Below are 17891 nucleotides of genomic sequence, written 5' to 3'. Positions count from 1 at the left end.
ATAACCAAAACTCATATAGCCTGTAGCTTATGCCAGGCACATTCTAAGGGTTTACATATGTCAATTCATTTAATCATCACAACAACTATTTGAACTACATACGACTGTTATCTCCATTTTAGTGGGGTGAACCGAGGCACAGAGAGGTTAAGAAACCTGCCCAGGTCACCTAGCTTGTAAATGGTAGACCTAGGTTTGGAGTCCAGGTTGTCTGCAAAAACACAGAAGGAAGTAGGGGGAATGTGGGTCTCTAGACAGGCATCAACATGTTCAGTGGTTTGTCACCATGTGGGACTGAGAGCATTCAGATCTTTCGAGAGAAGCCAAAAATCCAGATTTTTGACAAATCTCCCTATTTTTAAATATTTTAAGTCTTTAAATGTTTGAGTTTTTTTTTTTTTTAACACCAAGAAGATTAAGTCTATGCAGTTGGGGCTCAACCAATCACATTTAAAACTAAATTTGGCTGTGGCCTGCCCATTTGCACCCACTGATCCAAGCTTAGCAGAAGAGTCTTGAGTGGCAAATGTCCACCACCTGTCTCTCGAGAGCTTGTCTAATGCCTTTAGAAGTGTCTTCAAAAGCTTTGTCTCTGATGTTATGACGAGACAGGTAACCACAGCACTTCCAGATTACCTTTACCTTCTTGCCTCTACTCCACCCCACGTTCTCACAGACCTGCTGTTCAGGTCTTTCAAGTCACCATGATTTGGGCTTGGTCCTCCCTCTGCTCACACCATTCTCCTTCCCTTTCTTCACCGGGTCTTAGTTAAACGTCACTTCCTCCAGGAAGCCTCTGCCAAAGCCCCTCAAGAACACTAGGGAAGCCACCTGAATGCTCTTGGAGCACCACATACCTCTCCTTACTGAAAAGTAGGTTCACCTTTATTTGGTCAGGTTTGTCACATAAAGGTATCTGTTACTAGGCTGGGACCCCAGAGGGCAGGGGTAGGACGGTTTTGTTCACAATTCCTAACACACAGTAGGTACTGAAAAATGGCCATTATATGAAAGAAGACATGCACAGAAGAAAGACCATGTGTAGATCTCACAAATGTCATTTCCATAGAGTCTTTTTTACAGACATGCGTGAGCGCGCGCACACACACACACACACACACACACACGGGCAAGTACCTAGATAAAGCAAGTGCACGATTAACTCTTTCCTCAAGGCCTAATGTTCCCAGGGCCTTCCAAGTCATCCAGAACTTGAATGCATCTGGTCTCCTGCTGCATTGGATAGACTTGTCTCCTGTGTCATAGCTGACATCATAGAATTTATCCTGCTGGAAGAGGTAAGATGCCTTGGCAGAGTAGCATTTCTTGAGAAGGTCCTTTTGAAAAAAAAAAAAGAGGAAGAAAGAAAAAGAAAGGAAAAAAGAAAGAAAGAAAGAAGAAAGAAAAGACTGTAAGACTGTCAATTTTTAGAATACACTTTATTTCAAAAACACACACCCACAAACAAAACCTGTGTGATATTCTACTACCTTGTGCCAAAGGCATTTGTTCTCGCTCTGTGACCGCCCTGCGTGGGAAGCAGTCTATGTGTGTATTAACTTTGAGACACAGGTTACCTATTTTGTTTGGGGAAAAAAACCCCTCAGAGCTGAGAATTGCTCAGTCCATCTTCACAATCTCACTGATGATTACGGGGAAGCTTGGCAATGACCAAGTAATCATCCTACAATAACAAAGTGGGTCAAGTTCTCAAGATGAAAAATATCAGTTGGTAACTCACTCAAAGCTCCATACTGGGAAAAAATACCTAACATATTGTATATACTTTGTATAATATCATAGACAAAACAAATAGGCATTTATAGCCTCTTCCTTTAAAGTCATATTCATATTGACAAGGCCAAAAGTGACAACAACCCAGGGATAAAAAACCTGATGAAGGAGCTATGGGAGAGTTCAATGGCAGCCAGAAAGTTATAACTATCACCAATATCAGCTGCAATTGCAAAGGGTTTTGGGGGGTTGGTCCTGCATGGGTTTTATTTTGCAACCAAATTCGATCTGCATTTACTGACTGGTTACTTCTCTTTAAGCAGTGGGTGACAATTTACCCCATTTACTACCATTCTAAATTCTTCGCCCGGACCTCAAATTTTTAGAGTTTAATCCTGGTTACCCTCCAAGTCATCTGGTGTCCACAGAATCCCAGATTTCCTAACCCATCCCTTCACCATGCCCTATGCATCTCTGAGCATCTTCATTCCTACAGAATACTTAGCAAAACCCTCTGCTTCCCCAACATAGCCAAACTACTCAATGTCCTTTGACCACTAGATCATGCCTCATCTGTGTCTTTGCTCCCATCACTTGCTTGACCCCATCTCTATTTTAACATAGTATTTGACACATTCAAAAATACATTCAGCGTATCTACAAGTTCTGAAGTTTACTAACACCGAACATAGTCTTTCCTCTTTATCTAGGTCTGCCCTTCCTTTGGGTCCCATCTCAAGTTATGCTTTCCCTTCAGCTTCTTTTCTGCCCATCCCATTGGACTCACTTCTTCCTTTTATGTTTGGCTCTGGTTGCTGGCTCTGCTCCTGCGGTGCCCCTACTCAATATGCAGTCTGCATGTATTCTCTCCTTGTGTGGCCAAGCACGTTCTAGAGGGAAGGAATCATTTCCTATTCATGCCCACATCCACAGAGTTTAACACTGTATTGGGCATAGAGGACCCTCCCTAAGCAATTAGGGTGATGATGCCCCTCCCCATATTCCATATTTCCCTCACATTCCCCTGACACGTAGTATGAACAGAATAAACCCAGATACATGAACTTCTCACTTGGCAGGTACATCTTCTAAATCTTAATAATACAAAAGGATCAATGCTGTACAGGAAGCTACAGAGAAACACCCCACTGGTCCTAGAAATGATCTCTTCTGAACAGAGAGTGTATTCGTTTGACTAATCAACTTGGTACATTCCAAACAAAACCATGCATTTCCATGTTACAATGGTAACGTTGTATTGTGTGGCCACTGATCTGGATATAGGTGTTCCATTACCAGAAACCATGATTTTATGGTATGTAAAAAATTCTAGACCAACTATAATCAAGAACTCCAAAATTCCCACTCAACCAAAATTGTTGTTATTATCCAAAATAAACAACATAAAATAATAACTAAAAGAATACTAGGACGTCTTCAGTGTCGCTCTGGTGGATACTGTTGGGAGACACAGAAGAAGAACAGATTGCTCTGATCTGAACATTAAGGTATAAAGGGCCCCTTGCTTTTTATTCTTTACTTTAATTCTCTCAGCAATCCTCAGCTTTGATCACAGCCCTTACCACTGTATCTCCCTACCCTCAAAGGTCAGAAAATTGATTGTTGTTTCCATAGCAACTGCAGCCTGACCATATATTCTAACATTAAAAGGCCACTGCATACATTTTAAGGACAAAGCATGCACACACACTCTTGTACTTACATCATGACTATAAATTTGCTTTCATCAACCATGAAAGACTCCAAGAAATCCCCCAAGCAGATCAACTTTGGACATGTCTTGGGCAAGTTTCAGTGCCTAACACTGGTGACTGGAAGGGAGAGGAAGCCCATCCATTATCAGGAGACAAATTGCATCATCATAGGCAAATGGAGAAGAGAAGAGCCAAAAACATCATACACCAGAATGAATGATTGTCCTACAGCCATGACACCATTAATTTCATTGCACTGAAAAATCCTCCTGCCCTGGGAAGGTTTCATAAAGAACAACTGGAGGCTTGGGATTTCCTTTATCGAAAATAAATGAAAACTTTCACCACGAAGTTCCTGCTTTGCATTTTAGTTTATATCCTTGTGTTACAATGGATGCGATGCGTTTAGTTTTAAGATACACATCTACTAAGGCAAGGTGTTTCAGATCTCCAGAGAAAAGAACGTTTTGGAACAAGTAGAGTAAAAGTTAGTGTTTTTGAAAACACTTAATTAGTCATTATTGTGCTATCAAAGAGAAGCACCCTGTTTATCTTGCTCATCTTTATAACCTTAACACTAGCAGGACAATAAATACTAGTTCTATGATTTCCAGAGACACAGAGGCAATGAGAATACCAATTGCTTTATATTGTGATATCATCTCAAACAGTTCTCAGGAATTAGTAGATATTGTACTCGCACTCACACAGTGGTAGGTACAAGAAATGCAAGCAAAGTAGCTTAAGCAAAAAGGAGAATTTTTTATAGGCTCATATATTTAAAACTCCAGGCACATATAATCTTCAGGCACAGGTGGATCCAGGATCAAATCTGGAATCTGTCTTTCTCTTCTTATTCTCTTTTGTACTGGTCTCACTCCCTGGCAGAAAGCTGGGAGGAAGCCTGGGAATGGGGGCTTCCAGTAGGACCTGTGAGTGCCCAGGGAGGCTCTGTTGGGAGAGAATGGAGAAGAGACAGCCTCTGCTGGTGATGCCCCTAAAGCAGACAGGGACTGCTGCCCTCCCCGCCAATCTCAATCTCTTGTCTGAACGTCCCGTTGCCCAAACTTAACAGGAAGCCAATTGGCGAGGGAGCCTGGGAAATATGATTTGTAGGAGGCACGCCCCTTTCAGAGCAAAGCAGAAGAAGGCTGAAGAATGAATTATACAGTAAAGAGAAACAAGCAAATGACAAGCATGCTGCGTGAGTACAGAAACCACATCTTGCCTTTTCACTGTACAGAACCTAGTACGTAATAGTACTGACCAGAGCCAGCATTAATGGGGTTCTTACTATGGGTCAGCCACTGGATATGCATGAACTCATTGATGTCTCAGAACAATCCAATGATGTAAGTTCTATTATTTTTGTCAATGCCATGTACCTGTGACAAAACTCTAACGTGACGAGGTTCAGTTAATTACCTAAGATCATATAGCTACCAGGTAGGGAGGCTGGATGTCAAACCAAGGCTGCTGGGATTAAGGGCCTGAACACTGCATCCATTACACTCTAGCCTTTCTACAGTGGGCCCTTAAATACATATGCAAGAGAGTGCCCCATAAATGTTCATTGAAAGTCCTGAAAGAGGGCACCCGAGTGACCCAGTCAGTTAAGCATCCGACTCTTGATATTGGCTCAGATCGTGATCTCATGGTGTGGGGTAGAGCCCCGCCCTGGGCTCCATGCTGAGTGTGGAGGCTGCTAGGGATTCTCTCTCTCCCTCTGTCCCTCCCCGGTTTGTGCTCTCTCTCGCTCTCTCAAAATAAACAAACTAAAAACAAAAGTCCTGAAGAGGCTGGTGAAAAGGAAAATGGCCCATCGAGAACACACGGAAATGGAGATCAAAACAACTATAATCCCATTGCAGACCCTTGCTTTTTTCCCATAAATATGACTTCTGTCTTACTAATGGTGGTGTTTGTCTATAAAGCATTCTGGTGTTCATCTAAATACTTGTGACGCTGGTGATGTTTAAGGGCATCACTACAAATACATAATGAATCGACACATTTTTCTTGTCGAGCTGAGTCAAGCCATTTTTTATTTCCACAGGCTAGATCAAATGCTGTTGTCTCTTTCCCAGAAGTCAATGACCACACGGGCCTACTTATGTCCTCACTCCTTGCAATCATGTTTTTCAGCTCACCCAACGAAAACTACCCCAAATTCTTCCCGTATGGCTCTTTCCATATTCTGTCCCATATCATTATTTACATGCAAGACATCGACTAAATGCCTTAGGAAATCGGCATATTAATAATTTCTGTACTAATTCATTACGAAATTATGTACTGAGTACTTGTTGCCTAACAAGCACTATGAGAAGCCTGGGCATACAACCCCATGGAGGTACTAAGCATCTTGGCTAACATTTGTTGACTGCATGTGCAAAACTAAATTTAGGTTATGAATAGCAGAAAGGTTAGGTTGTAAACTAAAACGTAATGGTGAATTTTAAAAATGATCATATCTTCTCATCTTAGCTTTATGGCTTGAGTGAACAAACATTTGAGAGGCTTAGTATATGCCAAAAGCTATGCTAGGCACTGGGGGTGTAATGGTAAATAAGAAAACCACTATCCCTAGTCTACGGCCATACCACCCTGAACGCCCCCGATCTCGTCTGATCTCAGAAGCTAAGCAGGGTCGGGCCTGGTTAGTACTTGGATGGGAGAAAACCACTATCCCTAAGAAGTTGAAGATGGAGATAGGAATAGAAAAACAGGCAGTTACAGAATGGGGCCGGAAGAGGGGTAAGAACAAAGTCTACAGAGCATGAAGGATGGTCAACTTTCACTAACTCAGAGATGTTAGGGCTCTTCGCGAGAAGAAATAGGTCACTGAGAGCTGAAAGATGGGGAGGAGCTGGGTAGAAGAGAAGATGGAATGAATTCAGTCTGACTGGGGCTAATTAATGGGGTAGGGCAGAGTTAGTAAGGCTGGAAAGGTACAGAGTAGCCAAGTCACCACGGATCATAAGTGCCACAGTAAGAATGACTGGTCACAGAATTTTCATGGGCTTATACAGATACTTCAACCTAAACCTCATTATTGATCTGGCAGAATAAAGTGAGAATCAGCAGATGTAGAGTACGCTTTTGATTTAGTCACTTGGGTGTCAGCATTCAAAGCAAGTCACTTAACATTTTGGGCTTCATTTTTCCCATCAATGTAATGGAGATAATGATACTTGCTCTGCCCACCTTACAGGAATATTATGAAAATCTAATGAAATAATGTTAACTGGGGACACCTCTCAATCTTTTGGCCAAAAATCCTGCTCATCACTCCCTTCTTCCTACATATTCCCATACCCCCAACCCTTTCCGACTGTCCTTTGATTTACTTCTCGCCCCAAGCAAGTTGAAGAACGACATGCCAGCTCTAGACAGTATCGCTGCTTATGAAATGAGCATATTATACCTCTCACCCACCTCCCGTGTTTCATGGTAGGTCTCGGCCAGCAGATATAGAAAACCAAGTGACAGACTATGTTAAGGCTATTAAAAGAAATGTTAGAGTAATAGGAAGAATTACCTCCAAGTGGAGGTAAGCCTGACCTTGCTTAAGCTAGGACTCTTGATGGCTCTCATAGATGCTGTGGATCTTTACAAGTGAAAAAGAGACATAAGGGAGTGGAGGGGGGAGGAAGGAAGGGAGGTAGGAAGCAAGGAAGGAAGGGAGAAGAATAATATAAGGATATTATTTCGAAATGAGTTTTCGCGTCTTAAAGTATAGGTCAACCTATACTTTATGTTTATGTTATGTTTATACAGGTGTGTTTAAAACCCATGGAAACCAGAAGACCATTAAGTTTCTCCTCTAATGCACCAAGGTTCTTGTACTGGCACAGCACTTTCAGGAATCTTTGACATTTTTGTTTAGTTTTTGATGTACCATGTAGGAAAGTGAGACCATAACCCTTTATCTTCACATCTTCCAATGCAATGTCCATCCACTACTTTTGACTCTCTGTTTGTTCTTCAATCCCACAAATATTCCCTTTCTGACTTTCACGGGTATAGAGCATTTTGCCAGTCTTTATGGTAGGAATGAGACCTGGCCATCAAAATCACTGGCAACGTGAAAATCGTGCATTTACCGTCACTGGAGTCCTGACTCTGTCCCTCTGCGCACCGTCCATCAGATTCCCCTAGTCTCGGGCAGTTACTGACAGGCAGTGTGTTTCACATGCCCAGCTCTGCTGTAAGATCTGTGCATTATTGGAAATCGGCCTTGAACTTTAATCCGCTAGGCCTCCACTTTCTGGGCTTCCACATACAGTATTTCTGCATTTTGCCCCATTCACGTTCATCTATAATCCAAAGCAGGTACCCTTTTCTTCGCAGATTCTTTGGATAGACATCTTTCATTTTTCTCATGGTATGCCTTGGGTCCCTCTTTTTTGGGATTTATTTATTTACCTCATTGTCTTTCTGTTACCTGTAGCTTTTTCGCTGGCTGTCAGAGCAGAAAATTGTTAAAATCATCTGGTGCTGCATCTTGCTTGAGAGAAAACTTACTCTACTTAGTGAGCAGCCATCACAAAACTCCATTTGGAATTTTTCTAAATTCCCCACCGGATCAGAGTTCTTATTTGCATTTTCTTTTGCCATTTAGTGGTTAGTTTCAGACACATCGTGCTTCACGGGCCACCTCAGTCGTTGCAGAAGGTTCACACCCCAACTTAGGGGCCTCTCTTGGCAGCTCCGAATCATTTTTTGATCAACTGACTCAGCCCTCTTTCTTATCCATTCCCAAACGTTAGTATCGCCCCCACAACCACCTCTGCTTAGGTCTTCAGTTAATTCTCCAATTCTTACTCCCCTCTGTCACGTGTGTTTTCTGGAAGATGTTTGGTATGGACGTTCACTCACATTTCAGATGCTTGTGCTTGAATTCCCGAAGATCTGGTGAACAACCTGCCCCCCCCTTCTACTGCCGCGTGGTGACATATTTGAGCCTGCTGTCCTGCCAACCACAAGGGTGTCCATTCACGCACGGGCGGGGCCGGTGAGGCCAGAAACTCCCTACTTTTCTTGATAGACTTCTACATTATCATGTGAACTCTGTAAGACCAGCGGGGCCGAATCACTTTGATATCATATGCGAAAACCACTGATTACCCTGGAATGTTTGGGCACTAAGTGTTAATACCAAAGGTCACTTCTCCTTCCAGAAAGCCTCCTGGAAGATTCCGGAAAGTTTTGTTAAGTGCTAGGCCTGCAGGCCTGATGGGCATTTTTCAGAGAACTGATAAGAGTACTTCAGTGGCAGACTGAAGATTCTATATTTGCTAATGAGCTGTAACTCTTTTGTAAATATCCCTAACTAAGGGTCGGAATGAGCTGGTTTAAAAATGAGGAGAGACTGAGCTAAAACATTTTTTTTTTTTTAAAGAAATGCAACTTAACAATTTTAAGCAGCGAGGGTGACTACAGGAGAGCAGAAAGTTGGGCTCAGTGTCTTAGAGAATGTGTAAGTGCTTCTATAAATAGGTAAGAAACATTTGATAGTCCAGAGATAACTTGGCAATACCTCAGCATGCCCTACAAGCATTTAAAAATAGTGCAATCGGGCTTCTCGCTTAGGACAGATGAAGATTTTCTGATCTTCCCCAGGCAGCTATCAACATACTTTTCTGTTAAATATAATCTAAAGCAGTGGTTTTCAAACTCTGATTATAGCCCACAGTCAAGCAACTGTGTTTAGGTGGTGACAGTCTCCACCCTGATATCCATGAAACTGAAACATGAATTTGATGGGATAGTACCCATCACTACCACCTGAACAACATACTCCTATTTTCTCCTCTATTCTATCCTGACTATTCTTTAAAAAGGAAAATAAAAAGCTGAGGTGACTTACAATTGACTGTATAACTCAAAACCAATTAGTACGGTGGTCCTTAACCATAGCTAATATTAGAATTATCTGAAGGGATTTTTTTTTTTTTTTTAATACCAATGCAAGATCCTTACTCCAGACCAAAAAGTCAGAATTTCTGGTGTGGGGTAAGGGTGATGGCATTTTTTTTTTTTTTTTTTTTTTTTTTTTTTTTTTTTTTTTTTTTTTTAGGCTTCTCAGATGATCCTAATGTGCAGCCAGGATTGAAAACCATGGTTCTGATGGGTCTGGACCTTAATGTTGAAAACTCTTGATCTGGAATATTCAGTCAGCATTACATTGATATAGAGTCCGGAGAACTCTGAGGTGTTGAGTTTTTATAAGGCTGTATAAACCCAGATGACTATCTGACTACTTTTCATGCTAATCGTGTCCATTATCACAGTTGTATTTCTGTGTGAATACAAATGAGGAATGGCTTTATTCTAGGCACCTAAGTAAAGAAAACATAGGTGGATATGAATAATACTGGACTCTTAGCCAAAGCGAGGGAGGGGGAACAAGGCAGCTTATGAAAACACAATGTGGTAGGATGAGGAGAGAGGGAAGAAGAGGAGAAAAAGAGGGATGAGGGAGTGGGGAAGGGAAAGGAGGAAGAGAGAAGTCAAGGCCAGGGGAAACGCCGTGGGGAAGCACAGTGCAACTGCCGTGGTATCTGTACACAGAAGTCATGCTGGACGGAGGGTGAAGGGCAGAGACTCCCCGCCGGTTTCTCAGCCCGCCCGGTCATGTGCACACCGCAAGAGTGCCCAGTGGCCAAATGCTGTGTCTGAGCGCCGAGTATTTACTCTAACTGGCAAGTACGTCACTTTGCTCCATCAGATCACATTTTCATTCACCTATAAATTGAGGATAATGATATTGCAAGGCAGCCCTCCTCCTGGGGATAAGTATTGGTGCCATAATGGGTAAGTGAAGGTCTGGAAAAACACTTATTAACACAAGACCTGTTTCTTCAGTCTGGACGGCTGGCTTGGCATCTCTCCCAGATAGGTGGTCGGGTACGTAGAGAAATGGTGTCTTTCATTTCGGCCAAAATGGATCTAAAGCAAGTGTGCTCCTGGGGGCCGAGGCTAGAAAAGTACTCCACACCAGGAGCGTGGTATTTAGCAAAAAATAAAACTAAATAAATAAAAATCGATCTGTGTCTCCAGCTGATTGTGATGCTGTTAACGAGGGCCCGGTTCCTTCTCAGGTGGAATTTTACACGTTCAGCGGCAAGGCCGCCGGCCTACATTTCTTGGAGTTGGAACATTCTCGAGAGGTCTGGCCTCTGAGGCCTGGAGTGTAGGTAAGAAATTGATGTTATACAGGGGAGAAGTGCGGTGCAGCAAGGCAATTTCTGAAACACAAGTTTCCTGCTCTTCATTGCATAAATCCCATCAAACTGTTGTTGGAAATCATTGGTAATTACCATGACCATGGGCAATCCTACTCAAAACTGGCCTTAAATCATAGTTTAAAATGAATCAGGAAGTGCTTGGCAAAACCTTCTAATAGGACGCAAGATCTAGCAGACAAAAGCATGTTTTTCCCCCAAAGACATGATAAAAGAGAGAAATGTGCTAAGATAACAAAGAATTGGGGCGCCTGGGTGGCTCAGTGAGTTAAGCATCTGACTTCAGCTCAGGTCATGACCTCACAGATCGTGGGTTTAAGCCCCACCTCGGGTTCTGTGCTGACATTTGGAGGCTGGAGCCTGCTTCGAATTCTTTGTCTCCCCCTGTCGTCCCTCTCTGCCCCTCCCCTGCTCATGCCGTCTCCCGCTCTCTCGAATACGGATAATAAAACATTTAAAAAATTAAAAGAAAATAAGAATGTTTTCACTACACGAATGGACGTTTGTCCAGACAGAAGAATCAGTGTGTTCCATGTAGCTCACTCCTCAATTTGGATGTAACTAGGGGAAAAAACTGTATTCGCTGACTGTCCACCGTACGGCCGGCAACACACTGCACCCTGCCGGAACATTACCCCATTTAACGGTAGGGTTGTTCTTCATGAGAGAAAAAGTGTCTCCATTTTATAGATAACATAATTGAGGTTCAGAAAAGCTAAGCAACTTGTCAAAGGCAGGCAGGGCAGTCCCAAACAAAGGCAGAATTTGAACACAGATCTTACTGAGTTTCAAGGTCTATAAATGGATTTTCCCACGGAGAAATCGTATTCAATCCCAGAATTCCCTAGTTTAGACTGTGGTCTCAGACACTAAGGAAGGCAGAGCCCTCTCTTTTGGGTATTCTAAAACAGGGGTCGGCAAACAATTTCTGTAAAGGGCCAGAGAGTAAATATTCTCAGCTTTGTAAGACACCCAATCTCTGCCACAATACTCAACTTCAGCAAGTTGTAGCACAAAAGAAGCCATATAGGGTACTAAAATAAATGGGTATGGTTGTGTTCCAAGAAAACTTTATTTATAAAAACAGGCGTCAAGCTGGATTTAGCCCAAGGGCCATAATCGGCAGACCTTTGTTTTAAGACATAACCAGTGAGGAGATACGCTCAATAAGGCGACCATTTCCAATGTGTAAACGTAAAAAGAGCTAAACATTTATATGAAAGCTCCAATCCATTGTCTTTCATTTTCATTGAGGCAAGTTTTTCATCTGTTGTATAACAAACAGAGAATACGTAACTTCTAAAAAAAGAATATTTAAAATAAATCAAAACTGTCATGGTTTATTTTCCTTTTTGCTTTGGAGAAACGTTTCATGCAATTTCCATAAGGAATGGCATTTGATGATCCAGACTCATATTGGCTTACAATTGACAATTTCTTATTTCCCCCACACCTCAAGAAGAAAAAATATACATATTCTGTGATAAAACTGGTTACATGTGGGTTCATTTTCTATTTTAAGGTTGTATTTTGTCATTTATAATAGGTCTTTCCTGAAATAATGCAGCAGGAAGATCTATAAATATCAAACCGGCACCTCATATGCAAACAGCAAGTAGAAACTACAATTGGTCGAAGAACAGGAAAGGAGAGAGGGATGGAAGGCAGAGAGAAGGGCTCTCTGCTGGGTCAGAAGTAGGGAGATGAGATGACTTCTAGGATTCTCTGGCTCAATGGGTCTCTAGGTAGGAGAATTATATTTTCCAAACCCAATCCTTGTTTGATAAACTGCAAGTGTCTCGAAGGGGTTTGGACTGGGGTATTTAGAACAGCGGTGACTGCAAATCCTAGGGGAGAGTGACTCTATCTACAGAGCCCTACGCTGGAACAGAAGAAGTAAATGAGAAAAACCTACATGCCAGGTCTGGGCACCAAACAGACTTAGGAAGTGATTTACAGGTCAGCTTAACCAGCCTGCCTGGTCATGTGAACAGAGTTAGAATAAGCAAAATCATTAGCAATAGTATTTCACTTTGTATTGGTTCTAAGAGGATTAAACAGGCCAATCTTATCTTCCCAAATCAATATTTTCTATTTCTGTACATCATTGTGGCTTTAAAAAATCACAGTTTCAGGCAGGGTATGAGGTTGATCCATCACCTGTCATCTCGATTGAGGAACATAGAGGCCGTGTGATTAAAACCATGGATTGTGGGATGAGCCTGACTGGTTCTGAATCCTGGTGCCATCCCTTATCAGCTTGGTAGCCTTGGGCATGATATTTATGCTTTCCGTACTCAGTTTCCTAATCTGTCCAGTGGTCTGAATGACAGTCCCTACCTCGTGGGATTGCTATGGGGATTAAATTTATCTACTCATCTATCTCTCCATCACACTTGCCCAGGCCTATATGGGGCATGAGAACAGTTAAGGAGCCTCCAGTTCAGTGTGGGTGACAAGCTCATGGTTAGATCACAGAGGACCTTGCAATACACGCTGAACAAATGCTGGGATAGAGAAGAGACCTTTAAGCAGACAGTAAAGCAAGAAGCCCCCCTGGGAAAGTTGATGCTTGAGCAGAATGTTGTGAGAGAAAACACAGGACTCAGGGCAGCAGAGAACAGAGTGGTTTCCACACAGTGGGAAAATGAATGTATTCTTAACGTGATGTCCAAAGCCATCCAAACTTGATATTGTTCCCGAGCCCCCATCTCTCAACACGTCCCTCCTCAGTCTCAGACACCTGTCACTGCCAGGACATTGCCTCGCTCAATTCCAGACCATACGTTTGTACTTTCTGACTATTTAGAACTTGCCAGAAATCAGAGAGTAACTGTGAATGAACAGCATCATGAGGGAAGGCTTCACCCATCCTCCTGCCCCATATCCTATCACACCCCTCAAACCTAACACTGCTCAGGGTACCCTCTAGAAGGGCCCTGTGGGCTGACAGGGACAGTGCCCCAGGTGCACAGTGACCTAAAATAAACCACAGCTATGTTCCTCCTCTCCTGCTTCTCAAAACCCATAAAACTGGCACAGCGATAAGAAACAATATGTCTTCCCTATGATCTCATCTAGCTGGCACTGATGAATATCGTTTTTTATTCTAAATAATTATGATAAATGCCTTGAATATAAGTGATGGCCTTTCCCAAGAATGCTTGCAGCAATAGAGGCATTGCGGGGGGAATCCCATGCAGGGAAAGATAAACCCCATGGGTTCACATTAATTCATTGTTAAACTGGAAACCCAATACCAGGCTCGAAAGTACACTTAAGACTCATGGCTCCATGAAATTAACCTCACCACCAATCATGAGTGAGTCGTTTCCCCAATCACAATCTTGTTAAATTAAGGAGACAGATAGATAACTGCACGCCCCTGGTGATTTTCCTCTTGGATTTCAACTGAAACCTTTAAGTGAAGGGGGCCCTATAATTTTCATAACGGGAAATAAAACCTCTTAGAGAGACCAACCTTCTTCTAACACTTGCTGATGCTACCTCACAAGTAGAAAACAATCTTTTCCTTATTATATATAAATTCCTGGTTCTCACTAGCTCCAAAAAAAGCTATGTATTTCATTGCATTTCACAACATCTCGGGCAAGGTGGATATTGAAATGGCAGAAAGATTCTGACAGTCCTCTAAATGAATGCATCGGTATTTCTGTAACTGGATGTCGAGGGTTTAATCTGCACTATGGTGCTGTCTAAAACTGGTAATAAAACAGAGGAATAATATGTCAAGATAAGATCCAAAGGACATACAGTAGTGACATGTGCTACTCCGTGACAAGGGCATAATGAAATGTACTGAGAAGAGAGTAGCCTTATAAAAAAAGAAGCCAGGAACTTTTTTCTGACAACGGCTGCGGAGCCAGAAATGGGGAAGATACAATCCATCTTCCTTGTTTCTTTTCAGTTTCAGGACCAGGTTTAGAGGTCAACAATCCATTAGTAAGTTGTCACAGTTAGAGATGGGAGACATTTATCATAGACACAATGTAGGTTCTTTGTTCAGTCCATAATGACCCCTTACTTCCTTTCTCACCCATAGAGATGGTCACACCACACCATTCCCGCCCTGGTCCTAGCTGATTGGACCAGAGATGGAGAAGACTAGGTATATGGAATTAACGCTGAGAAAGATCCTAATTTAGCTCATGCTGGTCTCTTGGACTGAGATAGAAGCATCCTACTGTGTAGTACCGTATTTCACCTGTCATTGGAACTCAAAAACGACATTGTTATGAATTTCAAAATTGTATCACTTTAGATGTGCAAAAACGGTAATTTATTTTTCTTTAACTGAAAATGTTTTTGATTTGGACCTATATTTATTTCTAATGCAGAACATTTAATATAGTCACTTCCAGAAAACCTCAAAACTCCGAGTGATTTCTCAGACCATTCTGACATAAAATATGAGCAATCAAGACTTCTCCCTCTGAGAGTTTTCTTCCTCTTGCTGTTTATTCAACATTGTTGGGATACTCACAAATGCCACTGGGGATGGTTGCCAGATAAAATACAAAACATCCTACTAAATTGGAATTGGGTAAAAATCTCACATAAATTCATAACAACCAAAATTTTCAGTAAAAGTATATCCCATGCAATATTTGGGATATACTTACACTAAAATATTATCTGTTGTTTATCTGAGATTCCAACTTAACTGAGCATCCTGAATTTTCATTTGCTAAATCTGGCAACCCTATACTGAAGGTGGGGAGTGAACCTGGTTCCCCAGCGTGGTCACTGCTGTCCTTGTGCGGACCACTTGCCCCATCTCTAACTTATCCCCAGATGATCTTTCCATCTTCCTGTTTCCATCCAAAGACTGGCCATGGCCTCCAGCTGCCAGATCGCAGTCAGGCTCCTTGCTCTTGCCCTTATTTCCAGACTTCCTTGCACCTTCTTCTTCATTTTTAGTCATTTTTGGATGAGCTCCTTGCCAGCTGCTCCGAAACTTATAGGGGGCTATCTTAGGTACTCTTATACCTTAATATGTACCCCCATCATGTCTACTTAATTTCTGCTTTCCAGACTGACATGAGGAACAGAGGAGAGAAAAGGCTTCCCAACTCTCTATCTCTCACCAAGAACTTGAGCCAAGAGAGGAAAGGCCCTTATATATCCTGTATTTATAGAGAAGTTCTAATCTTCCTTGGTCCTCTTGGGTTTGCATATTCATATTTAATACTTGGTTCCTCTTCAAACACTTTTCTCCCCACCGCAAGCCCTGAGGGCTGTCTGTCTACTTGAGAAAGAAAGTACAAACTAAAAATGGATTCTGGGTGATAAGACATCCTTGCAAGAGTAATTATTGACGGGTGCTTGGGTGGCCCAGTTGGTTAGGTGTCCAACTCTTGGTTTCAGCTTAGGTCATGATCCTACGGTTGTGGGAGGGAGCCCCACATCAGGCTCCGCACTAAGATTAAGATTCTCTCTCTGCCCCTTCTTCTCTCCCCTGCTCACGATCTCTTTCTCTCTCTCACTTGCACTTGCTCTCAAATTCAAAGTCAAAAGAAAAAAAGAGTAACTTTTGAAGTTGAAAAGGTAAAAATTTGTCACTCTTGATCTCTGCTTTCATTTTGGTCATTGTCTGACTACAGTAAAACAAATCAGAATTTCATAACAGATCTTAAGCACTTGGGAGGTTAAAGTCTCTTTCACAAACCATTCTGGGCTAGAAGAGTAAATCCACAGTTATTATGGATTAATTAGAAAATAATTTAAATGAGAACACTCCAAAACAAAACTTAAGGAACAGAAGCGAAATTGCCCTCAAATGTAAAATAACATTCTTATAGAACAAAAGTGTAAAGAAGCAGGAGAAAATGTGTAACAATTCAGTGAATAATTGAATAAATTTAATAAATATGTGAATCAAAAAATAAATGCAATTAGTCATTCCTTATGGAGAGAAGATAAACTAAATCAAGAGAAAAAATTTTTTAAATTAAGATTTCAGACAAGAATACAAGGCAAAATTTAAATGAAAATGATAAACGGATGGTATATATTCTGCTAACATATTTGAAAAGCTCAATAAAATGTAGTAAATATTTTTTTTAAATGTAAGTTCTTGAAATTGATCAGGAGAGCAGGAAATTCTTAGAAGTTCAATAAAAATGGGAAAAATTAACATTAGATCAAAGAATTATCTCCCTCAAAATTTCTGAAAAGTTTTATGATTGACTTTTCTGAACACTTCTTAAAAACTGATGTCCGTGGTATTGTAATTATTCTAAAATGAAGACAGTTTAAAATCCACTCAAAAAAACAATCTAACCAAGATCTCACACACACGCACACGTAGAGTAGATCAATCATATGTAGACAGAACCAAAAATCTAAATATACAAATCCATCAATACATTAAATCAAATGACCACAGTAGAATGAGTTAAATTAGTTATGTAGAAAATCTATTAAGGCACATTTAATTTTGTTACAGGAGTAACATGATAGAACTACCTTATTAGATAATAAAAGAGAAAATGGTAAAATTCAATACTCATTTTTATATGATTTCTCAAGAGGATTTACAAAGAATGTATATATATATATATATATTTTTTTTTTTTTTAGATTTTTTTTCAACGTTTATTTATTTTTGGGACAGAGAGAGACAGAGCATGAACGGGGAAGGAGCAGAGAGAGAGGGAGACACAGAATCGGAAACAGGCTGCAGGCTCCGAGCCATCAGCCCAGAGCCTGACGCGGGGCTCGAACTCATGGACCGCGAGATCATGACCTGGCTGAAGTCGGACGCTTAACCGACTGCACCACCCAGGCGCCCCAAGAATGTATATTTTAAGACATCTTTAACAAAATCACAAAGAAGACAAAAATGCCTTCTATTTACTGATATTACTGAATATATTTTCGGAAATTCTATCAGTACATTATAATTGCTGATAACTGATATGAAGCTTACATATTAGAAAAAAAGCAAAATTACAGTTATATACTGATATAATAATATATTTAGAGAATACATGAGAATAGCTTTAACTCCTTCAGGAGTAATAAGAAATATGGTAAAGTAGTAATAAATATTTAAAGGTCTGCCTTCATAGCAGCATTTGCAGTTAGAAGATTTTTTTTTAATTTTATATATATTAACAAATATAAAAATTTATAAATAACATTAATAGGAAAACATATTCAAGTCCTC

At 41.0% G+C, this 17891-nt stretch overlaps 1 protein-coding gene across 2 annotated transcripts in view; it reads right to left on the bottom strand.

The window, feature by feature from the left end:
- Positions 1-17891, bottom strand: part of GADL1 (GAD like acidic amino acid decarboxylase 1) — a 172558-nt gene that overhangs the window by 76457 nt on the left and 78210 nt on the right. For both annotated transcript variants that reach the window (XM_025913288.2, XM_086720582.1), the window contains one exon: positions 1138-1337. In XM_025913288.2, coding sequence (XP_025769073.2) covers positions 1138-1337 — 200 coding nt within the window. The remainder of the gene's footprint in view (positions 1-1137; positions 1338-17891) is intronic.

Source organism: Puma concolor, chromosome C2 (assembly GCF_028749965.1).
Source record: "Puma concolor isolate L17-30 chromosome C2, mPumCon1.1.hap2, whole genome shotgun sequence".
NCBI lineage: Eukaryota > Metazoa > Chordata > Mammalia > Carnivora > Felidae > Puma > Puma concolor.
Note: the sequence above shows the minus strand (reverse complement) of the source record. Positions and strands in the feature narration are given on the sequence as shown.